The sequence below is a fragment of the Gymnoscopelus microlampas genome (genome assembly GCF_963454915.1).
Source record: "Gymnoscopelus microlampas genome assembly, chromosome: 13".
In the NCBI taxonomy this organism is placed as follows: Eukaryota; Metazoa; Chordata; class Actinopteri; order Myctophiformes; family Myctophidae; genus Gymnoscopelus; species Gymnoscopelus microlampas.
Window position 1 is genome coordinate 20,205,752 of NC_139950.1, and position 26,517 is coordinate 20,232,268.

Consider the following 26,517-nt stretch of genomic DNA (forward strand, 5'->3'; position numbering starts at 1 on the left):
TTGTCACTGGGCATGAAGAACACTGAAATTGTCAAATCAATCACTAAAAATAAACTTTAATACACAGTAAAACCCACAGTAAATGGATTGCTATAAAATAATATAGAATTGTAGAAATAATGACTGGAATTGCCATGAGCGACTGCCAAGACTTCATTATAACAGTAGATTAGCACAATCTGACCTACACAGCCTTCAATTACTGCTAATTAAAATACTCAATCAAACTCTAATTGGGTCATTGTCTTTTCGTTGTGAAACACTCTCACTGCTCTCCTTGTTTGGACTGGAGATGGCACAGTTTGCAGATGCTCAGAAGGTCTTTAGGGCTAGCATCCTGCTCCACATTTTCTCAATGGTAACGTTGGACATATCGGGCGGATATTTAATGACCAGGTACGAGCCTCCCAGAATAGCAGCTGTAGCACAACATAGTAGGCCTTGGTTGATCACCTGTGAAACAAGAGTCATACAGACTGTAACGCCATGAAGATCAAGTACACTTGTGTATATTGTCATATTTTAAAAAAAGGTCAAAAGCATGTTCTCTCATCATGGAGCATATGGCAACACTCCAACACATGTGAGGTGTCACATAATATGTGCAATAATAAAGCATTTATGGCATTACAAGTGTGCAGACATGATACATTGGTGCAACATGGATCTGAATAATTTTGTGTTGTGTGTGCTTAAAATGCACTCTTTATTGAACTATTGCCCCGTCCACGCTAAGGATATTTAGCAAAACGCACATTTTCCTCTATGTGTGGGCCTCTCATCCACACAGAAACTGTTTTCGGACACTAAAAATGTTCGAAAACTGATGAAAGAGTGAAGATAAGCCATTAAAACAGGTAAAACGTAGCATTTGTGGAAATGATTACTTTAACACGATTACTTTAACAAGCCTCTCGTGCAAGAGTCGACATAACCTCACTCTATGAATGATTGATGGACATGCCAATAACATATTTGTTATGGATGCTCTGTGAGGACAATACAGTATTTTGCTCTCCAGTTTAAACCAGGGGTTCCCAAACATTTTAATGCCAAGGACCCCCAAATTACCATAGCCTCTGGCTGCAGCCTCCCTAGCCCTGGTCCAGAGTGTTTGTGAGTTCTCTCTAACGCCCTGCCCGGCGCTCAGCTCTGCTTATAGACAAAGAATTCCACTGCCCTGCGAGGGGTCCAACTCAGAACTGTAGTAAAAATAAACAAAACTACTTCCCTACTCACCCAAACAAAGGCTGTTATGTGTTGTTGAAAGTCTATTATCCACGGTGGGAAGTCTCTCAGCACCCACCTTCTCTGTATAATATACTTCTTGGGCAGAAAATACAACATGTCCGCCAGATGGAAATTATTTTATTTACTCCACTGTGCCCTCTACAGATATGGTACATGGTAATTTATATTGACCAGATCTGTAGAGGGCGCAGTGGAGTTTACTAACTATTTATTTTTACTACAGTTGGACCCCTCGCAGGGCAGTGGAATTCTTTGTCTATAAGCAGAGCCCAGCGCCTGGCAGGGCGTTAGAGAGAACTGCTGAGAGAAACGCTCTGGACCAGGGCTACAGCCTCCCTACCTACTGTACTGCAAAGTGGCTTACAGCAAAAATAACCAATCTACAAGCTCACAATGCATCACATCTTGATGTGTTGTGAATTATTCATCTATCTTTCACTCCTTTCCAATAGCCTCCTCTGGGGGCCCCCACTTATAAAACCACTGGTTTGAACATGCTAATCTAGGAGGGCGAATGTCATTTTTTCTGATGACACTGCTACTTCAAAAGAGTGCTGGGGGATTGCAATAGAAAGGCCTTCAATGGTCTTAAAATGTAATTCCATAAATTTGAATGTCAATGAGAGCAAGAGAGCAAACATTTGTCTTACTTTGTCTTGCCAGTGCCAGCGTTTCACTGCATCATGGTACCTTGTCCTGGTGAAGGTGACCTGAGTGGGACAAAGAATGCCAGATTTACAATAAGAGTTTTTCAGATGGACCAAACCAAATATACCTTTGGTTTTGTGAAATAGGAGAAACTTGCCATTGTGTACAGGGGAATTATTGTCTTTGGCATGAGAGCGTGGAGGATGGTATCGACATGTTTTCTGAAGAGGAACCACTTTGAGTTGACGTGTGCTCGCATCTGTAAAAACAAAAGGGTACATCTGTTAGGAATGTGAACCAGCTGTCTCTCAGATGTACAGTCATTTAGGGGATTAATATATTTCACAAAAATAAATACTACGGCCATTTGAAAAACCTTCATAGAGCACAACCACTTATACCCTATAATATAGGGTACAGTATAAGTATATAGGGCTTATATACTTGGTCTATACTTGGTCCGGTCCCCTCCTCTTTTCCCTCTACACCAAACCTCTTTGCCAAAAATAGCCAATCTACAAGTTCACAACATGCCGCAATGACGCATTGTGATCTTGCAGACTGGCTACTTTACCCAAATATTCACCTATTATGCCCAGAATAGGTATGCTAGGGTTCATGTGGTAAAACGAAAACTCGTCTCATCTGTGCTGCACACTTCAAATTCCCTTTTTCATCTTCCCGTGTCAGCAAACAAAATGAGCCCCATCTATTCTCTCAAGTTTAAAATAACCGTGGAGGAGATGGAATCAGGTGTTATAAGTCCTGATGAGATGTTGTACAGTAAATTAGAGTCTCATATAGCAGCAACCGTGCCTGAGGCCAATTACTGGCATCGCATGATAGATTTAACTCGCAGGTGGATAAGGAGAGAAGCCATTCAGCCCAGTCGTGATGGAGAGAATTCACGTTATTTCACACAGTTGATTGGGTACAGCAGAGTCAGTCTCTCAATGTCCCTGTACCTGCTGCGCCTGACCTTACCCTGTGTCACTGTGGCCAAAAGAATGTTTGAAAATTGTGAAAACAATCTGAAGTCTTCATGTGATTCTAGACTTCCGTTATTATCGGTTATTTTTGTTTTATTTAAAAATGTACAGTAGGACATTCCTTACTCTGTATCTGCATATACAGTGAGTGTTAAATTATCCATTTGTAACTGAGTGTAAAAATGGACCCATAACTAGAAAAGGGCGCTGCTCTGAGCGCAGATCTCCACCAGGCCAAGTTGCCTACCCAAGGCTGTGTTAGTCGTGGGGTGCAGCCGTCAGGACACTAGGAAGCTGCAAGGGAAATAGAGTTTGTACGATAGACAGTGCAACTGTTCATGTGTGTGGCGCCTCCTATGGGCAGAAGTGAAAGCGGGTTTGGAGAGGTGCAAGTTTCCTAGGGAGCTTACTGGGGAAAAGAGGGTGTGTGAATTATGGGCATCGCTTTCTGTTGGCAGTCTTTCAATTCATATGAGTGAGCCATGTCAGTCAACAATAATGTGGGAACACAACCTGACAGAAATCAAAAAGAGTCATATTAGTCTGCCTACTTTCCCTACAAGATATCCCTCCACACAGCTATTTAAAATTAATGATCAATGCTTATTATCAAGCAGAGATTCAGGTGTCACAGCAGCAACAGCAGCCAGTCAGAATGAAACACAGGAGTTAGGCTACTGCTAAGAGCAAATGTCAAAAGCTTGTAGGGTAAGTAGTAGTCAGACTAATGAGGCCCTTTCTGATTTCTGTCTGGTTGTGTTCCAACATTATCATCGACTGACACAGAGCACTCAAATGAATTGAATGACAGGAAGTGATGACCATCTCTCACGCAAGGCCTCACGGGAGTGTCCCAAATTTGTGAAGACAATTACAGGCAAACGTATGGAGTATCAAAAGTAAAACCCTGTTTGACAGTCATTGTCACATGGCTCACAATACCATTTATCTCTAATTTGGTTGGAAATTAAATCACATTTATGCAACAATCGCTTTTGGCTCTACGTTATTTAAAGGTAGGGTAAGTGATATTTTTGGGTTAAAACAAAAAGTATTTTGTTAAAAGGTTAAAGCACTATATTCTGATAGTAATCATTGCTATTGAGTGTTTGTTCAGTAACAGGAGTCTCCCTGTCTCTCCAGCTCTTTAATAAACAGAAAATACATTTTCTGGTAGGTGTCAAAATCTCAGCCAATCGGGAGAAAGTACCCATTTTTAAGCTTCATTTTTATAGTGTTCCAGTTCCAATTTTGCCTGCTCATTTCGTAGTGTCATCACTTCCAATTTCACTTGTTTAATCTATATCCTGATTGAGTTCTCTATCCTGATTGGATAAAATTGGAAATGAAACTGAAACTGAAACGAAAATGCATTTTCTGTTTTATAAAGAGCTGGAGAGACATGGAGACTCTTTATATGGACAGGACACTCTATAGTAATGAGCACTATCAGAACATAGACCCATTTTGCAATTTTTTGAATAATTGCAAATCACTTACCCTACCTTTAATGTGCAGTTGAAATTTGGGGCAGATCGGACATGATTTTATGGCATTTTGTTGGTAAATAGGCCCCTCCTGAAAAATCTGACTTGTACAACGTATCACATGACTCCAGAGAGACGATTTGGACAAAATCTGTAGGAGTAGAGAGCGCAAAATGGTGGAAAACCCAGTCAGGCAGAAATGGTTGTGGCATATATATACTGGGAGTTCCTCGTCGTCAGTGAAGCCTCTGTGTGGAGACGCTCTAGTCTTCGCTCTAGTCTTCTCCCACGCTGCACCGTCAACAAGGAAGGGGGCGAACTCATTGTCAAGTAACAGTGTATACAGGAGATTCTGTCTCCAGTTTTCAAAAGAGTTCACATTCTCTATCTTGGTTAAGCACCATTGCTTCAGAGCTCTTAGTGACGTTGCCATATTGCACGCTGCACGCTTGTAATCACTATCCACTCGTGTTCTGACGGTAGAATAAATCCACAGTGCGACTGTCTCTTCACGAGACTTATGGTATGAAATCCTTTTTCGGCATGATGAGTCCAATCACTGCTGCCACCATGCCAGTTTAGGTAAAGGCACACATTCAATGAGTAACAGACACGAGAGGTTTCGCAGTGCGAACGTTTACTGAAGGTACACGTTCAAAAATGTATAAAAAATATCCCCCGGCACCTGGATCTACAGGTAAGTATTGTTACCATGACAACATGTAACCATGACAACCACACGCCCATTCCTGGTGCAGAGTAAAAGGGTGCAGAATAGCTGTACAAATTGCCGTTGTTAAGGCATGCATGGCAGGAGTATGCGTTGGGTGTGATTTCACACTAGAATATATAAGATGATGCACTGTGTTGAAAAGGACTGTAGATATCGAGAGACAGAGACAGAGACAGAGACAGAGACAGGGACGGACGGACGGACGGACAGACAGACAGACAAGGTGATGTTGTGTTGGACCATTTTCAAAGAAAAAGGACCAAATCGAGCCTATCATACTGCTGTAGCAGTGATGAACAAACTTTATTCCTTTGGAGGCTGGGATGGAGGGACATACAACAACATGGATCAGATTGATGTCCATGTCTTAAACACAGTGTCTTTATGCTGGATGAAGTTACCTCCAGGGACAACTGGAAGAGGAGAACGTCACCTTGAGGTTCCCTCCATGCTCTACGGCCACACTGCTGTGCTGATAGAATATAAAGTCTACATATGGGGAGGGTGTCACTCTTATAAAGATGTGCTTTATGCATTTGATGTCAACACCCACAGATGGTTCAAACCCAGGATTTCTGGGACTGTTCCAGAGGGGAGGGTCTACCACTCAGCCTGTGTCTTGGGGATGGTCATGTATGTCTATGGAGGATACAACAAACTGCACGCAAACTACACTAATGATATCTACAAGTTGGACACCACCACAATGGTCTGGTCTTTAATTAACACCAGAGGACCTAAACCACTTGCTTCATCAGGTCACTCTGTCACCATCATCGGGACAAAGATGTTTGTATTTTGGGGGTATAGGGAGAGGCCGATGCCCCACCGCAACATCATCAGCGTGTTTGACACAGAGACCAACTGCTGGAGCATACCTTCTGCACAGCGTACATCTGATGGACCAGATGGACGCTGGAGTCATTCAACATTTACCTACAATGGAAAGCTGTATATATTTGGTGGCTGTGTCTTAGGCAAGACCTTCAATGATCTGTGGAAATTCAATCCAAAGACCTTCTCCTGGAAGACGGTTGAGCCCAAGGGGAAAGGACCACGTCCAATGACTAATATGTGCTGTTGCATGGTGGGAGATCGTATAATCCTCTTTGGAGAAAACACAATGTACATCTTAGACTTAAGTCCTAGTCTTAAGACCTTATGCAAGCTAGCAATTATTCAGTATGGTCTGGTGCAGTCTGAACTCCCACACAACATCAGGTGGGAACTGGCAGCCATGACAACCAACAACAACATAATAATAACATGAGTGTGTTCACTGCAGTGCCAACAAGCTCACTAAAAGAAGGAAAAATCACACCTGTGTGAAGGTAGCGGCGCCTTTGATATATTTTGTCATAGATATGTGTTTATAATGTGTTTATAGCCATGTGTCACGTGAAGCTTGACCAATCACTTTGTTGACGGGTCTGACCAATCACTTTGTTGACGGGTCTGACCAATCAGAACGTTGACGGGTCTGACCAATCAGAACGTTGACGGGTCTGACCAATCAGAACGTTGACGGCTCTGACCAATCAGAACGTTGACGGACCTGACCAATCAGAACCTTGGCGAGCCTGACCAATCAGAACGTTGACGGACCTGACCAATCAGAACCTTGGCGAGCCTGACCAATCAGAACGTTGGCGAGCCTGACCAATCAGAACGTTGACGCAAAAGCCAGGTATAGAGGGCTAATATCCGCTCTATACCTAAAGGTATAGAGCGGCTAGCGCCGCTAAAAACAGAAAACATTGAGTCAACTAAACAGGACGCTGTGGCTTCCATTCGACCAGTCTATGACATCACTTATGTACTGTATGACATAACTACTTTGACAACAGTCATCTCCATATTTGGGCAAGGTTTCAGCCAAAGCCGATCTGTAATGACTTCCAACAAAAGAAATTCACTTAAGAAAAACGTTTTTAAAAGGTATAAAACATGAGAAAGATAATATTTTCTTGTCCTAATGGCAGCGTGGACAAGACACTTGATGATTCGTCCAGTGGTTTGGGGGATTAGCCCTGTACACACACGCAAGCATACACACAGACCCTCTTCTAGTCCAGAGATTCCCAAATTGTTTAGCTCGAGACCGAAAAGAGTACAGTATGTCTTCCCAGGACTCAAACTACTGAAAATAGCTCAGAGTCGATACGTGGTCTAAATCACGCACCGACTCTGAGCCCAACCAAGGCTACCAAAGGAGGAGATGAGTTCTGGGGAGGAGCTTGTGGATCAACCTAACTAGTTTATTTTGAGAGGTCTGCAATAAATACAAAAAATAGGATCATAGAGATACCTTCCTGGTTAAAAGGATACTTTGTCCAGATCATTTATTGTCTACAATACAACCCAAGTAAGCTATTTCTTCCTTAGCTGTTATTTCAGTGTCACCTACTACCACTTTGAAGCCAGGGTACCTCTTTAATTTGACATTTGACCCGAAAAGTAGTAGTGACTTCAAATAAATGTTTTGAATGTATTACACCTACTGATATTTACAAAATGCATGGAACGGATGGCATTTTTTTTTTTTGCTGTGACCTCTTTGTTTTCATTTATGCGTAGAACTAATAGCTTTTTCTAAGTCATCAAATAAATGAATCCATATTTGAAAGACACAAAAACAAACCTTAACCTTAAAGGAGCGGTCCCACCAAAATATGGTTGCCCGCTGTAAAACTGATAGTTGGGTCATTTATGGCACTTCCGTGACCGTGGAGAGCGAAGGTCCGTTTCTCAATGGATTTGTCATCTAGGAGGGTTATTAAACAAATTTAGCCGGGGTGTCTTTTTTAAAACGGCGGGGAAAATTTGTGGGAGACCAAAATCCAAAATGGCTGCCGTGAAAATGCACTTTTTAATGGTTTGACCTACAATGATGCACAATACATGGTTTCAGAGCTTATTTTGGTCAAGGAATACATATAAGGTGTTTATATAATGATTTGACCTATTGTCGACCTTCAAAAGCAAGATGGCTGCCAATTATGAGCTCCAAAAGGGAGTTTTTTCAAAATCGTCACAGAGCCTTCATATTAGGCTCAAATGAAAGCTCTGCTCATGATGAGTTGAATAATATACAGTATAAGTACACAGAAGTAATCTCTGAGGTCAATAAAGTCAATGTTTGTGTGTAAACAACAGTTACTGATTTGCAGTTCCCCATTAATAGTGTAGCCTACTGAGAATATGGTGTCCAGTTCATCCCATCACATTTTCATAATGAACCAAAAATAAATGAGCACTATAGCCTAACATAAAATAGTATTCTGTATGCAAAGATAGAAAGGTTAGTTGCTTGAGGTGAATTTAAAGGTCAACTCATTTGTCACCCTTATTTTGTAGTGTTTCCTGTCTGCCTAGTTACTTTTACCTGCCTTAACCAGTCTTGTAATTTTGTCAGTGTTTCCACCTGTGTCCTCCTAGTCCCCCAGCCTATCCCAGTGTTGATTGTCAGTTGAGTTCACCTGTGTCCTGTTAATCCCTGTCTATTTAAGGCCTGTGTTTGCACTGTGGTCTTGTTGGTCTGTAGTCATGTGAGGTGAGGTTTTTAGTTGTTGTTCTTTGTGCTCAAGAATCTTGGACATTAGAGCGTCTGCCATTCCAGATCCCTTGAATCGCTTGTAGATGGCATAGATGTAGGACATCAGCTGGTGGAAAGTTACGAGGATTGGGAGGATGTCCTTGAACATTTCTGGATTCTCCGCCTTGAGCTGAGTGAGCGTCTTGTGGGTGGGCAGGTCACCAACAAGAAAGGAGAATGGAATATTCTTCTGCCGCATGGCCTCCACATGTTTCACCATTATGTCATTCACCACTGACTTGCTTGGAGGTTCATTGTATGTTGTGTGGTAATTAGGCTTGCTCTTGTTGGGTGGTGGATGACAGCAGGACTGGGCACCACTGTATACTGGAACTCGCTGCTCATCAGGTGGTGGTCTTGTGCCATGATTGTCTACACGAGACAGTGCATGTATTACAGAGCGAGCACGCTGCGGAGCTGACCCATCCACTGGTGGATCTACCCTGGGACAAGCAGGTGGCTCACTCTTGCTACCAGGGGGGCATCTGTACTGGCAAACCTTCGTCAGTTCTGCACACTTCTGCTTTAGCTGTGCAGAGATTTCCTTCTTCTTGGTGAGCGTTTCAGCAGTCTCTTCGCCTGGTTTCTTTTCATAGCTCTCTGGCTGCATGTACATGGACTCCTGTAGAGTCACCTGTCATAGTGTCAATCTTGAAGTCGTCATTGTCGAAGATCACGATAGCTGGCTTTCTGTCTGCGATCTTGTGTGGGCAGGTTGCTGATGCCTCCACATCCATCAGAGCCCATCTATGGTCATAGAGGAGCAGTGTGTCTGCATAGCTGATGCAGACACCGCTCTTGTGCAGAGTGTCTACCAGATCTTTACTCCTTGTCATGCCATGGACATTTACTCCCAGGTTGATAGCAGAGCTCCGCAGCGTGCTCGCTCTGCATGCACTGTCTCGTGTAGACAATCATGGCACAAGACCACCACCTGAAGAGCAGCGATTTCCAGGATACAGTGGTGCCCAGTCCTGCTGTCATTCACCACCCAACAAGAGCAAGCCTTATTACCACACAACATACAATGAACCTTCAAGCAAGTCAGTGGTGAATGACATCATGGTGAAACATGTGGAGGCCATGCGGCAGAAGAATATTCCATTCTCCTTTCTTGTTGGTGACCTGCCCACCTACAGGACGCTCACTGAGCTCAAGGCGGAGAATCCAGAAATGTTGGAATGAAGGACATCCTCCCAATTACAAAGAACAACGACTAAAAACCTCACATGACAAAGGTCTACAGACCAACAAGAACACAATGCAAACACAGGGCTTAAATAGACAGGGATTAACAGGACACAGGCAAACTCACTCAACAGACAATTAACATTGGGATAGGCTGGGGGACTAAGAGGACACAGGTGGAAACACTGACAAAATTACAAGACTGGTTAAGGCAGGTAAAAGTAACTAGGCAGATAGGAAACACTGGGATCAATACTACCAAAATAAGGGTGACAAATGAGTTGACCTTTAAATTCACCTCAAGCAACTAACCTTTCTAGCTTTGCATACATAATACTATGTTATGTTAGGCTATACTGCACAATTACTTTTTGGTTCATTATGAAAATGTGATGGGATGAACTGGACACCATTTTCTCAGTAGCCTACCCTATTTAATGGGAAACCGCAAATCAGCAACTGCTGTTTACACACAAACATTGACTTTATTGACCTCAGAGATTACTTCTGTGTACTTATACTGTATATTATTCAACTCATCATGAGCAGAGCTTTCATTTGAGCCTAATATGAAGGCTCTGTAACGATTTTGAAAAAAACTCCCTTTTGGAGCTCATAATTGGCAGCCATCTTGCATTTGAAGGTCGACAATAGGTCAAATCATTATATAAACACCTTACATGTATTCCTTGACCAAAATAAGCTCTGAAACCATGTATTGTGCATCATTGTAGGTCAAACCATTAAAAAGTTCATTTTCACGGCAGCCATTTTGGATTTTGGTCTACCACAAATTTTCCCCGCCGTTTTAAAAAAGACACCCCGGCTAAATTTGTTTAATAACCCTCCTAGATGACAAATCCATTGAGAAACGGACCTTCGCTCTCCACGGTCACGGAAGTGCCATAAATGACCCAACTATGAGGTTGAGCGCGGCCGACAGTGTTTTTGCAGGCAGTATTATGGTATGGCATACCAGCAGGTGTATAGAGCGCATAAACGCCAGGTGTGCGCGACGCGCGGAAAGACGCGCAAGACCATTAATCCACGCATTCTCATTGAAAAAGCATTGGCAGAATCCGCCCCATAGGTAGAATAAAATTGCTGTAACTGTGGATTGTTTTGGTCTGCAGTTAATTGTTTTCGGGCAAAACCAGTTTTGGACATGTGCGGTTTCCACCCGACAGAGACCATAATATTGTATGAATACCTTTTGCTTGAATGCCTTCTGGATTGTGCTTTGGGTGGAATACTGTGATGACACTGTGACCTTGGGTTTTTTATTCTGCATAGTGCAGGCTATTTGTGTAGGTGTATACTATTGTATACTGTTGTTCATTGTTGATGGTGCCTCTGTAATGCTATTTCTTAACTTTGTATTTCTTACCTTTGTATCATGATCCAATTTTTGGATCGTACAACCTACGGAAATAACACTGAGGATTTTACTGTGTAGCTGTTCCGTATGTCTCTAGTGGCAAAACAACACGCAGAAATACCTGCAATCAGTGTTAATTAGCCGATGATAAATTACATATTGGATGAAAGGTTTCAGGGGTACCTTCTGATTTATGTGTCTTCAACTTTTGTCTTTGAGCCACTAAGTTCTAGGCACAGCCACAGTGTCTGGCAGATGGTGCAGCTGGCAATGAATCACTTCAATTATACTCTTAAGCAGTAATTGAGAAATAATGAAAGCAGAACAGAGAGTGAGAGATTGGCTAAATAAAGGTTCTGGATTAAAGAAAGGATGACATGCAGGGGCCACATCTGATTACTTTGGTTAAAGTACAGGCCAGGGTTATGTGATATTGATTGAATTACTCAAATTCACAGTTGCAGAAGTCGTTAATGCTTGGTGTATGTACTGTGCAGAATGTTGTGAATTCAGACATGTTTTGCAAGCTGCTATTGATCAAAAGATCTGCCTTACTTCAACGTAGTTGTACATGGCTAGGTCTGCAATTGCATGGTCATCTGGAACCCTCACTCTGGTGTACTCGGGAAGCACAGCACCTGTGAAAAGTTGTGAGAGAGTGTATTGTATTTATATAATTGATTGATCTTTGAATAGCCTAGGCTTTATGCTTATGTTTGCTGGATCTGCAATGGTTTGTGACTCTGGCTTAGTCAAATTCTATTGATTATGGCTCTGTCTCATTTGGAAGGATACATCCTATTATACCACCTCAGCTCTTTGGTCCAATGCTGTTATTTTTAAATGTTCCCTATAAATAAAGTAGATTGGCTTGGAACCATTCAAATAACAGGTTGTAAGGATTGATGGCCTCGCCGCACAGCCTTATGTCAAATAACGTATCTCATATTCAGTATTAGGTAAGGCCCTGCTTTCATGTTTTGATGTTATTCACCCTTGGCCTTATGATAAGCTCTGACAATCTGAATACTATAGAATCAAGACACCATGGCGTAGGCCTGGTATTACCATTTTTTCCCCTATAACAGTTACTCCCCCCATATATTGTGTATAACTACCGTATGCTCTGATTCGCTGTTTCCTATTGTAATGCGACACTCCTAATCAGCCATATTTTCGGTCATAGGATCTTCTTTGCCAATGAGACAAAGCCTAGATGACTTTGATAATCTGCACTCATATTACTCACTGAAATCCTCGTTGCACTGATCCATTACTTCATTGAAGACAAGGCAGTCCTCAAATCCCTGCAAAATAAAGGTTGACTGCCATAGGATCCCAAATACATTTCCTTTTATCTTTTGTAGCTGTGTCATTATGTGTTTTATATTACTTACAGCATTCATCCCCTGCCCATAGAAAGGCACTATAGCGTGGGCGGCATCGCCCATGAGGACACACTTGTCGTCGATGTGATAAGGTGAGCATTTGACAGACACCATGGGCTGGGCTGGCAGTCGGAAAAAATCCCTCTTGAGTGCATCACTGCAAGGCACACAAAAAAATACAAGAATACACAGTAAAATCCTTTTAACTATGGAACTAAATCAACCTATCAACCAATCATTTGTTTCCTTTTGTACACTCTTCTGAGTTAAAATACACTAAGGATTTTACTTACAAAATACATACAGAATTTTGTTTGTTGTTTTGTTGCAAAATGTCATCCAATCTTAATTCTAAGAGCTGCATCTTCTCCACTGGAGAAAGGTGTTCAAACGTATATATATATTTATTGTTATTCTTCTTTTTATTTTTTCATACTGTTATTCAAAAGAATCCATGTCTTTCGACTAAACCGAATGAGCCGAGGTCTCCGTGAGCTGCTGGAGTCAGTTTACACTGAAAAGTAAACAACCATGCAGCTCATTAATGCTCTTAATGCATGAGCGCTCCAAATGAAGTAAACCCGGAGAGGAAGCAAATGAATTACACACCTCGTCCGTTTCCATACCTCATCCTCTATCTCCCTGTCACCTGCAACATACTGTCTGCCTCAAATTAAAACCTCATCACTCTTATCCATGTAACTGTAGGTCTGCAATTTCACACTTCACAGAACGTGGCCATGGATGTGGTTACAGGCCACTGCAAGATGGAAAATGAAAGCGTTTCGAGGTTGGATTGGCAGGGTGGAGGTAGAGATGTGGGAAAGGAGAATAGTTGGTGGTGGGGGGGTGAAAGAGGAGATTAAGGAGGGGTGGAGGAAGAGATGAAGGGATGAAGAGAGAGTGTGGAAATGTTACTTACACTCCTATTAGTGGTATAGCATCTGTGAAGTATGTTTGGAAAAATTCAATGACTTCATCTCCTGTGGTGATCTTCTCAAACTCATCAAAGGGCATGAAGAGGGTGCAGGTGAAAGTCTTGTCCTAGATTAGAAAGAAACGGACACAATCACACATCGAGTTGGCCATGTTCGAACATGCTTGTGGACATGCAGAGGCCCTAATGGATGTAATGTTTCCGAATGTAAATACAACACGTTGTATCATGCAATGTAAGCATACAGTACATGTCAGATGCTAGGGATGTCACTAAAGGATAATGAATTAACGGTTATTACAAATAATTGAATAATTAAAGCTGCAAGCAGCGATGCCCAGGCTCTCGCAGCTTTGTCCACATCAGTAGCCACTAGTGATGAGCGGGTCGGGTTTTTTCATGACCCGCCCCGCCCCGCCCCGCGACGGAACCCAACCCGCCTCAACCCGCCCCGCGAACCCATATATAAATCTATGGCTCAACCCCCCGCGATTTTTTTTTAATTCTGTAAAATCATGGTCAGAAAAGAATCCCCAAGTATATTCAAACTGTTTTATTGTTATTATTCTTATTCTTATTAGGAATACAGACAAAACAAGAGCATGTGATTAATTTTATTTTTTTTGCGTGTGAGAGCGGCTGACCCGCTCACCCACAGCCCGCATAATTGCCTCTGAAATTCTGACTCGACCCACCCGCGCCGCGGGTTGACCCGCGGGTCCCGCGGGTTACGGGTCGACCCGCTCATCACTAGTAGCCACCGTGCTGTTACTGCGGAGGTGTGGAAATCCAACCTCCGCCGACCCTTCAAGATCAGTTTATTTTCTGCGACTGTGGAGTCCTTTCTCCTTTACGGCTGTGAATGCTGGACACTGACGCAAGCCCTACAGAAGTCCCTGGACGGGTGCTACACCAGAATGCTCTGTGTGGTACTGAACATCAAACAGGAGGAACACATTATCACAACGGGGCGCTGTGTATCAGAGAAGACAGCAGTCAAGAGGATGAGACTAGCCGGTCACTACCATCGACTGAACTCCCTGCCAAAAAGCTTGTACTGTGGGAACCAACACACGGGCAAAAGGACGTCCCACACCTACCTACGTATGTGGATGTGCTAAAGAAAAGTGTAGAAAGTACAAACGAGCTGCCCAGATGTATGGAGAATCGAGATGACTGGAGACGCCAATGAAGGACTTGTCTGAGGACGACGTAGAGAGAGATGCAACATTGTCATCGTCTTTATTAGTGAAATGGTCCCAAACCGAATGACACTTTGTATGTTTCATTTTCGCTCACGCTATTGATCATTCTCTAAACTAGTAGACTTCCCAGTGCCCAAATGTGTAGTATTTATTATTATGCAAATTTACCAATAAACATATAATCATGTTTGGATTTCTTTTTAATAACTGGCCAATCAAATAACTGTATCGGGTATTCCCATTAGCTGATGCTGCATTTTTTATTTTTTAAATGTTATTATTATAGCTTGCTTGATACTTATAGGACTAGTACTTAGGAGTATTGGTCCTCACTAATGCCGATTATAAGATGGAACCATTTACTTGGTCTGTGTTTCAGAGGAGGGCTGTGGACAGTTCAGAAACCTGCCAACTAATAACATTATCAGTAGGCAGGTTTGGTCATTTCAAAGACAATTTAAAACTTTTATTTTGTTTTACTTTGTATTAATGCAAGGACAATGTTAACTTTCAAGGAAGGGAAAGGCTGTAGTTTCTATACGCTTGGAATGCCCAAAGATGATGTAATTGGCAGGCAGGTTTCTGAACTGTCCACATGACACGTAAAGTTAGTAGACAGAAATCTTATGAGCATTAGTGAGGATCAATTATATGAAGATAAGGTTGAAAATGGGTGAAGTGGTCCTTTAAGTGGAAAATGGGCCAAATGTAGGGACAACTCTCCAGTGCCAGTGCTGGATAAAGGTTAAGGGGAGTTGTGGGTATGCTATTATCTGCCAGTTAGCTGCTGTTATCCATCAACACCAAAGATCTCTCTTTAGGGAATGTCGCGTTACCATGGCATATCCACGGCAGCAAGGTTATTTATTTATTTCTATCTTAGGCACAGATGGTAAGAATTAAGTAAAACTACTTTGCTGCTCTACCTCAGTACTTTTCCTAAGGACGTGTACTTTTGTTTATTTGTTTATACAAATTTAAAGACAAGATTTTTTTTTAATCCAATACATTTATCCATACCATTCAATGTACTCGTTATATTGGCATTATGTTTAAAATCAAGGTCTTATATACTATATATATATACTGTATATATATATTTAAATAAATAATCAGCTAGTTAACTTCGCATTGTCATATTACAGTACATTACGTGCAGAGTGCAAATATGTGTTTAGTCTCCGAATGGATAATACTGGTATCCCAACATGAAAATGTAGTTATTTTCTGTTTAACAGAGAGCTGGAAAGACCCATGTTACTGAACAAACACTCTATAGCAATGATTACTATCAGAATAGAGCTCCAGGGTGGGGAATGGGGGATAGTTGTCCGTGAGAACCAATCATAAAACAGGTTTATGAAGCTCTTTGAGAATCACTTTGAGAATGCATTGAAATGGCTGGGATTAAACAAAAGAAAAGGGGGGAATGATATTATTGTAACATTGAAGTCAATGAGACCACCTGGGTGCAAATCACGTTTTAAAGCTGCTTGCCCCCAAAGGAGTGGGCCTATTGGATTGTGACATTCGGTAGGTTTGAAGGCACCACTTTTTGTGTAACACCATACAATGGCCACAAACTGTATAGACAAGCCCTCACTGACTTTGACCACTGAAATCAAATCACTTCATTCTTAAGTCGAAGTAGAAGTTTGTTCCAAATTTGAAGAAATTCCCTCAAGGTGTTTCTGAGATATAGTATTCACGATAATGGGAAGTAGGTACAGAAAACCTGAAATCATAATGCCTCCGGGCAGACATTTTTGGAAATCCCCAAAACGTGTCCGGCCACACTATTGCTGGTGGTGGCATAACTAGAGAGAGCAGAGTAATTAAAAGCAAACAAAAATTTGAAATACTGAGTAAGCCTGATAGGTGTAAAGTAGGGTTGGTGCTCTGGGAGACAGGAGACACCGGGTTCTGATGAGTCAGCGTGTGGTGGCTTGAGGGATTTCTATGAGCTGAGGTGGGAACTAGGTTTGAGTTCAATTAGAGTACTAAAGATAAGGAGGATTAGCGGTGCCGTGACCTCCCAAGGGTCAATCACTGTCATGTGGTTATGGTTTTGTCATATTTTATTGTCTACTACAGCTCACACTTCCCAAATACAATACGTAATAATTATGCCACTGCAAATAACAGAGAAGAAAACTCACCAAGTTGGGCAGCGCAATCATCATGAACGTGTTCCGTGGCCAGATGTGCAGATAATGAGGTTTCATTGCAAACTGGAACACAACATAGAAAACAAGGGCGTAAACCTTATGATGGTTACAAAATTTGACCATACACAAACTCATTTCATATTTTTTGAAATATACAGAGTGAAATCCCTTTGACCGCAACGCCAACTAAGGCTTGTTAAATCTGTATCAGCACGTGTATAGCAGTGTTGCAGTGAAACTTAGCTTTTGTCCTAATGATTGTTCTATTTGGTGCTAGGGCGCATTCACCTGCTTGGTTTGTGTGTGCAGATACTGTTCCCCTTTACACATCAGACTGAAATTAACACAGGATTTAGCTGTGTACCAAAATTTGCCAAAGAGAAAATATAAAGAACATAAAGTGAGTGGCTGAGCAGCATTTCATTAATTATCAAAAAGCGTATTCTTTTCACTTACTCACTTCAATCCTGGCATTTCTATTTTATGCATGTCATTGTACGCTAAATCTTTCAAAGAATTGTGAAAATTGCAGATCTACAAGCTCACAATGGCAGCTTGTAGATCTGCTATTTGCGCTATTTGTACAAAGTCTATAGTGTACGGCTAAAGTGGTCAAGTGCATTAAAACCATGCATTTGTATTGACAGCAGTGATAGCAGTGGGAACCAAACCCAGAACCGTGGCATGTTAGCATCATGTCCTGTCTACTGTACGTAGCCACTAGCCTGAAATGAGTTGCACACAACAGCTTTCATCAAATCACTGTGGCATGCCAGACCTATAGCCTGGAACAGCGGTAGTGGACAGACCTCTCCATCGATGGGTGGCATGGTCAGCTCCAGGTAGCCATGGGGGATATAAGTCTGGCTGAAATTGAAGCGGCTCCTTCGAAGGAACTGTTTGCGAATGGCAGAGAAGGCTCCATCACAGCCAACAATGAGGTCTACGTTGATATGTTCCTTGGCCCCATCAGGCCTGAAAGACATCCCCATGTCATGGAAGGTTGATGAAATCGTTTTTTAAAGAGAACCGTAACATTACAATGACACAGCTATGTCAAAATGTAGCACACTTGTGTGAAAGAACTGGTGGTGCTTGTCTCCAATTTGGCTTCCCATGTGATAGCTCCTTACTGTGCTGAGCCACTAGACATTTACAGGCATGTAAACAGCCCTGAGGTGAAAAAGGTGACAACATGTTGTTTTCTTTCGGGTCAGGTGTCACACAATTGCCCTATTTGGGTTCAAAAAGGTGACTGTAGCTGAAAAGTGACACTTTTGCATGTCTGCATTTAATTGAGCATTCAGACTGTCCATTACTGTGGGGCGTTTTAAGAAATATACATAGAAGGGATACTGTAAGCTACGTACGCACCTTGTGTTAATGTAAGACAGTGTACGAATGTTACGGGTCCATTTGGTTCCATTTGCACACTGAGGATTTTACTGTATAGAGAGGGGGGTTACAGGTTTATACTGGAAACTAGAAAAGGTCTGGAGTGCATGGGAGGCCAAATGTGTGTGATGAAGGTGCTCTTTGGTAGGGAACACAAACATTCAACAAAAGATCATTCTTCTACCAAAAAGTTAAAAAGAAGATGGCTATTTCATGGTGAAATTGTTAAAAACAGTACATGTGCATGTTAAGTTAGACGTGGGTTACACGTCTAACTAACTTAACGTTAGACGTGTAACCCACGTTATTGAAACTATGAAATAGCCATTTTAATAAAGGCTTATTAGCTTTTTGCTAGCCTTAGATCAAGACTATAGTAGATGTATTATATTGATTTTGACATATTTATAAAAATGTCAAAATCGATAAAATACATCTACGATATTTTGATCTAAGGCTAGGCTTTTTGCCATAAAACTGCCTTGGATATTTTTTATTTTGTACAACTACAGTGAGTACTGTTTTAAATGTTTATTTAAGAACAATATACCGTATGTCACACTACAGAGAAGAAATGACAACCTGTTGCTAAAACTAGAAAGGAGGAGAGAGAATATTGTTGCTGTCGGTCATTTGATTTAACAATAAGAGTTAAATTAACACTGTATTTTACTGGGTACCTGTTTCAGATATGTTGCATAATCAGTAAGAGAGTCACAGTACTGAGTCATTGTGGCTTTACATGCCATGTTAATTATTCACCACGTGGCTTTGTTAAATCCCACAACAAAACCCACCTGCAGGTATTTCACTGCTAATTTGGTTGTAAATCATGTCACATTTACCTCAAGGACAACCAATTATAGCACTACTAAAATGTCACATGCTTAAAAGCAGCCTGTTCATAACCATCTACCAACACACATGCATGGCGACATGTGTTTACTTAAAGGAGCATGATCAATAAAGACAGAACATACAGTATGATCCATGGTAGCAGGAGTCAAAACACAGGCTCGAGGTTTAGCATACCATTACGTACGTCTTAAAAAGATGTGTGTGTGTGTGTGTGTGTGTGTGTGTGTGTGTGTGTGTGTGTGTGTGTGTGTGTGTGTGTGTGTGTGTGTGTGTGTGTGTGTGTGTGTGTGTGTGTGTGTGTGTGTGTGTGTGTGTGTGTGTGTGTGTGTGCGTGTGCGTGTGCGCGTGCGCGTGCGCGTGTGCGTGTGTGTGTGTGCGCGCATGAGTTTATGTTTTGCTTGCTTGAGTTCATGTATATAAAATCAGTTATTAACTACTTACCCGGCAAAGGTCATTGCCCCTGTTTCAGCGCTCCAGTCCAACAGTTTGTAGTCAAAGTTCAACTTTGTATTGGGATACATCTCTGCCGCTGTGGTTAAAGGAGGAGAGGAGAGTGTTACCAAAAAAAACTTATATCACAGGTATGATATAACAACAGGATTGTTATGACAGCAAAATAAAGGAAAACTCCATATTGGGGACAAAACCTGTTCTCCCCTTCCATATAATGTGTAAGCCCAGCCCATACTACCGGATAATCGGGGATATTTGGGGTCGGAAACGTACCTCCCGAATATCAGCGATTGTCTGACAAGATTATCCTCTAGTTTACTTTGAGATGTTCAAGGATCCAATCTTAAACCTCCCCATTTGCACACAGACGATCGGGCCACCCCGATCATTTTCAAGCATGTTTGATATTTATCTGGATGATTACATCACTACTGTCTGAGTGGCATGGTGAACTGGCTCGTGACAGAGAGAAACATTGTTGTTGACAATATGCAAATCCCTTAATAACTAACTCTTTGTGGACATTAAAGACCTGGACAGCATTCTGTAAACCATGGGGGAATCTGAAATGGAAATTAAGCTAAGCTCAGTAGAGAAAAGTCTAGTCTACAGTAAAGTTGCACATAATATTCAGCGAGGAGGAATACAGACTAAATTCTGTCGATTTGTAAGGTATTCTTTACACCAGAATGAGAGTTTTCGATATATTTAAACAATATCTATGCCATACATGGGCAACTAGCGGCCCCCACCTTCACTTAATGCGGCCCGCAGGTTAATTTCGTAATACTGATATATTATTGATTGCAGCTGTTACAATTCCAAACATGCAAACATGACTCACTTTAATTACTTCAGTCTATATTAGTAGCTTAGTGACTAGATTTTAAATTCTATTGTCTTTTTATGGCCAATGTATTTGTATTTAAGTTCATAAAGTTAACATAAGTATAACTAAATGCATTTGAGCTTGTAGATCTGCTATTTTTGCTACATAGAAGAACAGCATTCATTTACGAAAAATGTACGTAAAATACGGTGTCTGCCCAACAGTATATATGCAATGTGGCCCTCTGGAGTGAGTGTGGAAATATAGTGGCCCTCTACATCATCAAGTTGCCCACCCCTGATCTATGCAATCTTTGACAGAAAAAGACACTGCTGGAGTAGTAATGTAAAATCCCCTAAAGGTGTACTACTTCAATGTGAAATTAAGAGTTAAAGAACATTTCAGTAACTTCCTGTCATACTGTAGTCTTACACTGACATATTAATTAAAGCAACATTAAACATCTCCTTGTTATTACTCCGAGGTAATAATGGAAAATGTTAGCCTTCAAATCCAGACAATGTTACACCAGCCACATGACGAAAAGATGCTACTACTGTTCCTACCTGTTAGCAGTTCTTTGTTGAGGTTGGCTCTGTCTACTGATAGGATGTACTGTAATGAAAACAAGCGGTTAGGTTTCAGTAAAGTCATACAGCTGTATTATAGCAGTTTCACAAGCAAGGCTGTGACACTGTGGTAAGGCAGGAATAATATCTACACGCACACACTTTAGATATTTTGTATTCATAAATCCACTTTAAAAGGCTCATATACCTATTGCAAACAAGATGTCATTTTTTTTTTTTTTTCATCAGTCAAACAATCTTTTCTCAAGGGACATTTTTTGGCTAGACTATTCAATTCAATTCAGGCTTAAAACAACAATCACAGTTTCTTTTTTTGCGACAGTGAGAGAGATACAGAAAAGGCGGGAGCGGGACAGAGCCACAGGTCGGATTTGGATTTTGTGGGAAGGGTAACCGGAACACTCGCCCCAAACCGGAACGCTCTGCCCCATTTTTTCCGCGGACCGCTCGCCCCCAGTGGTGGACCACTCACCCCGCCCCGCCGGTGCGGAAAGCTCACCCGGAACACTTGCCCCGCCGATGTGGAATGCTCGCCCCGCTTGGTGAGAATAGACTACAGCCCCTAACAGTAAATTAGGAAGTAGTTACGCAAAAAAACTGTCCAACCGTTCCAAGGACAACAGATTTGTGGTTCTGATCGTTCCGAGGTCACCGGAATTGACCCGAGGCCAGTGTGATTAGGGGCGACCCTTCTTGTATTCATGGGAAGTACAATAACATTATTCCAGGTGGTGATCCACCAGGGCACCAACAATAACATAACTCTGACAAAAAATAGGACTATATTATAAAAAAAAATATTATGTGCCTTAATGTCAAGTCTCTGTAAGTTGATTTTCATTCCATACTCACATGAATAGCATCCGAATTTCATTCTCCTCTTTTTCAAGATCAGTGATTACGGTTGTATATAGATTCATGTGTCATTCCATCTTCCAGTCTATGTATCACAGGTGCAGCTGCTGTCTCCTAATTTAAGTCCTTTTCAGCTATTTTATTACGCACACAGATGCATTTAATAGTGAATAGACCTTTACTGAAGGCCAATCTCAGTCACAATTTGTCTGTGGAGTCAGTTTCTCCATCAGGGACTGAGAGCAATTATGCAGGTGTGTGGTTAATTATCCGATGCCAATGTATCCTGCTATATGACAGGGACGTTACTGTTGCATTCACGAGCACGGTTTGAGCAAACAGAGTGGTGTGCATGGTTCAGAAAATCTGCAACCTATATTTGAGACCCTGTTTGTACATTTGGTATTTACCAAGGCTTGGCATTGTTTATTACATTCCGAACAGAATAAAACTGCCTTTGAATGACCTGATACTGATGGAGGGGCATGTCATATTTCTCTATTATGTTGCAGTATGTCACAGTTTTAATTATTTTTTAATTGTGACACATATATTCTCTGTCCGCGACACAGCTGTATGATGGAGTATAAATGAAGCATAAGTCTCCACATGTCTTCACTTAATCATAACCTGAGTCATTGTACACTTGTTCTTTTGCAATTAACTGATACTACTGGTAAACTAATAGTAATTACCTGGCCTTTCTTGCCATAAGGGATTTCAGACTGTTTCCCACCCACAGAATGAATCATTCTAGCATCCATGGGGATTCCCTTGGAGACAATCTGAGGGGGAAAACATAATATTTATTTATAGACAGATGGTTACAATTTTAATACATATTGCAATAAATAAATAAATGTATATTTCCAACCACAGATGACTGGTAAAAGTCGTAAACGCTCTGTTCGCAAGAAGGGTCGACTCGTCCTCATGACCTAGGTCATGGACACAGTTCATTTTATCTCCCATTATGGCCGCCCTTGAAAGTTTATTTGAAAAGCCAACAAAGCAAACCCCGTTCTGTCAAGCTGAAAAGTCATGCAAGTGTAAAACAAGCATCTGACTCAGACGGCTCCCAAGCGTGCATAACATGCATGGTGTGCCAAATGTGGTGGACCCACAAAAAGATCATAATTGCTCTCCTCAGACACCGGAATTAAACATCTGAACGGACTGTAAAGCAAAGAGTACATCGTGGATGGATTCCCTGAGGCTTATTTTCACACTTTGTATATTTCATTATTAAGAATACAGCTAAACATAAACAGGATGCCCATCTGCTTACTTCCACTCCAGTTTCTCATTATGTTGTTTGAGACAAGGGCACACACTGTATTACACTGGCAGTACAATATGGAACATATAAGAATGAATCCACGCATTTGCATTGACAAAGCATTGGCAGATTCCGCCCCATAGGTAAAATAAAAGTGCGGTGTGACCATGCCTAAGTTCAGAACAACACACACGCCAAATTGCTTTACTCTCTTCCCGCAAACACTAGATCACCTCTGCATTAACTCAAAAAGATAAACGTTTCGGTCACACAGTTTCGGTATCCTCAAGATAACGGTTATCTTGAGGAAGGTTGTGTGACCAAAACATTGATCTTTTAAAATGCCAACGCAGAGCAGAGGTGCACAGTGTGTGCGGGACTTAATTTCTTTAATATATTTTCACTGGTACAATAAAAAAACACACACATACCGTCTCTTCCATTCCCACGTGCTGTAGAGCCTGCCGTCCCCTATGGGACAGAGCCAGGTTGATGCTCCTTCCCTTTACAATTTTGGCTTGGCGAATATCTGTCCAGAATCAGACAAAATATGAACTATCATAACTTCTCTGTACTTGTAATCAATTGATGGATGTCTACATTTTCTCAATCCTTTGCATGTGCACTATATATTGCATAGAATATTGGTTATATTTTTCCAGCCTATTCTCCAAGTACAACATAAATATCAAATACCTTCTCGAGATTCAAAGACTTGAACCTCAAAACCTCTTTTGGCAAAGTAGCAGGCATTCAACGCACCAACCTATGGGGTGGATGAATGAATATACTGTAAGAGTTATGAAAAGATTACCACAGAGTGCATATCATACCAGGCAGGCATCACTGGATACCAGGCAATGCAGGAACTTCATATTATCAATAGTACATTAGACTATCGCTGGTACAGGCAGGCTTTGCATTGCCAGTCTGGTCAGCTCTGTTTTGATTTAGCCAAGCAAAGACGCTGTTAGGACCAGTGGTGGAATGTAAACTAAGTACATTTACTCAAGTACTGTATGAACAATTTTGAGGTACTTTTACTTTACTTGGGTATTTACATTCTTAAAAATACTTTATAATCAACTCCACAACAGCCCAGGCAAATATCATACTTCATACTCCACTACAATTATTTGACAGCAAGTTACTTTGCAGATTTAGATTTAATTAGACTTTTTTTTTTTTTTTTTTAAAGCATACACTAACTGATAAATTATGATTGTAGGTTAAGCTACCCAGCAGCAATTATAATCAGTCCCAGGCAGATGTGACATTGTGATGGTGAACACATTAATACAATACTCATTACAATCCATATGATTGTGAAATGGGTACATTTTCATGCCAATGCTTTTGTACTCTGGACTTTTACTTGTAACAGTATTTCAACATTGTGGCATTCTTTTACTTTTAAATCTGAGTTATAGTTCTGAGCGGTTGGGTGCTATACATTTACAAAGAAGAACCTAACATCACAACCCTATCCACAAAATGAATCTTTTTACACAGCATAGCCTACAGAATCTTTCTATATCACAGTGCCATTTGAAACGTGTCTGTCAATCAACAACAACACATATATGATTCACTTTCATTTTCGTCTTACCAATCCACCTCCTACTACAGCCACAGTTTTTTTCTTGGTTGGCTTGATGTGCTGGTCCATTGTGTATTCGGTATGCTCTGGAATTATCATGCAAGATCTGTTCGTGGTGAAGTGCTTCGCAAATGGCCTCGATGGAACCACAGTTGTGGAGGAGGAGCATAGTGGATCGCATTAAGTAGATGGTTGGGATTGGTCATTCTCTTGTTCTTTTTTAGAAGGTAAACAAAACTGGGAGATAAACCAAACCAATCAACTGAACTGAACTGATGAACTGAATGGCTTGCGTATGTAACTTTAGGTCACTGACCCCCACATGTTCGTCTTTCATAAGCCCAATAAGTCTGTTTAAGCAATAACTATCCATCTTAAGTTACTTAAAGTAAATACCACATACAAGTTTGTGTTAAAAGCTATTGGTCACATTATAACAGAAACGTCACTGACCACTAGAAACAACCCACTATCGACGTCAGATGGCTGTCTCCATCTAGTGGCCATGAGAGGGTATTGAGGGTAACACGCAGTGTTGCCAGATTCTGTGAGAGAAACAAGCAGCCCGGTCTAGGAAAACCAGCCCAAAAGCAGCGACTATGGGCCACATGAGCACTTTAACATATACATCAGCTATTTGAAAATAGCAGATCTACAAGTTCACAACGCGTCGCGGTGCGACGCGTTGTGAGCTTGTAGATCTGCTATTTTCAAATAAGATCTTGCGAGGAAATTATAATAAGCAGATCTGGCAACCCTGGTAACAAGGTCCAAGGACACACGCGCCCCTACAGTTGTACATACACCATAGAGTTATGACATACACCTTATAAAACGCATGACGCGCCATGCACATACAATATTCATCACGTTTTTATGACGCACGCAATCATATTTTTTGCCAGGTGACTGATGTAAAAACGTATCGGGTACGATATAATATAGCTCTATGGTCAGGTATTAGTAAGTGGTGTAAAGTAACTAAGTACATTTACTCAAGTACTGTACTTATATCATAAGTAAAATGTTGAGGTGTTTTTTTACTTTACTGGAGTATTTACAATTTTCAATAATTTACTTCTACCCCACACATCGCGGCAAATACAAATTTACAGAGGCAAAATATTGTACTTTTACTCCACTACAATTATTTGAAAACTTAGTTACTGGTCACTTTGCAGATATAAATGATTATATTATAAAACATGCATTAACCACTTGCCATTGGAAAATAGCCAATCTACAAGCTCACAGCACGTCGCATTGCGATGCGTTGTGAGTTAGCTAGTTTCAAACATTTTACTTACGTACTTATAGAGTATTAGTACTCCTTCGTGAATGACGTCAAAGAACACACGCAGGATAGTTAATCGATATTAGAAAAATAACAACCTCTTCTTTCATACATAATGAAACAAAATGTAAACGTTGGCTAATCGTCGTTTGAATGTCATTACTGGTCCTATAACCCCACGTTGTCTAACTGATGTTCATTTGTTTTATTTTGGATGAAATGTGTAGTTCATAATGAAATTATTACAGGCTGTAACAGAGGCGAACAGAGCTGTGTTCCGTGAGCAGAAATAACGGAGCAGAAATAAGACTTCCGGTTGACGATCTCTTCAGAATAAGAGTACCCTCTAGAGTAAAAAGAAACCATTGAAAATCATTGAAAAAAGGTTCATTTGCAC

General features: G+C 41.1%; 1 protein-coding gene across 1 annotated transcript; it reads right to left on the bottom strand.

The window, feature by feature from the left end:
* Nucleotides 1-312: 312 nt before the first annotated feature.
* kmo (kynurenine 3-monooxygenase) lies at nucleotides 313-24,960 on the bottom strand (the record flags this gene model as incomplete). The annotated part of the gene is made up of 15 exons (XM_084076049.1): nucleotides 24,836-24,960; nucleotides 23,923-23,992; nucleotides 23,658-23,755; nucleotides 22,643-22,732; nucleotides 21,069-21,117; nucleotides 19,662-19,749; nucleotides 17,777-17,942; nucleotides 16,959-17,030; nucleotides 13,580-13,701; nucleotides 12,667-12,814; nucleotides 12,519-12,576; nucleotides 11,825-11,907; nucleotides 2,057-2,158; nucleotides 1,902-1,961; nucleotides 313-453 (listed from the first exon to the last, which is right to left on the bottom strand). The coding sequence occupies exons 1-15, from the start codon at nucleotides 24,923-24,925 to the stop codon at nucleotides 313-315; spliced, it is 1,437 nt and encodes a 478-aa protein (XP_083932175.1). The 5' UTR covers nucleotides 24,926-24,960.
* Between the last annotated feature and the right edge of the window lie 1,557 nt (nucleotides 24,961-26,517).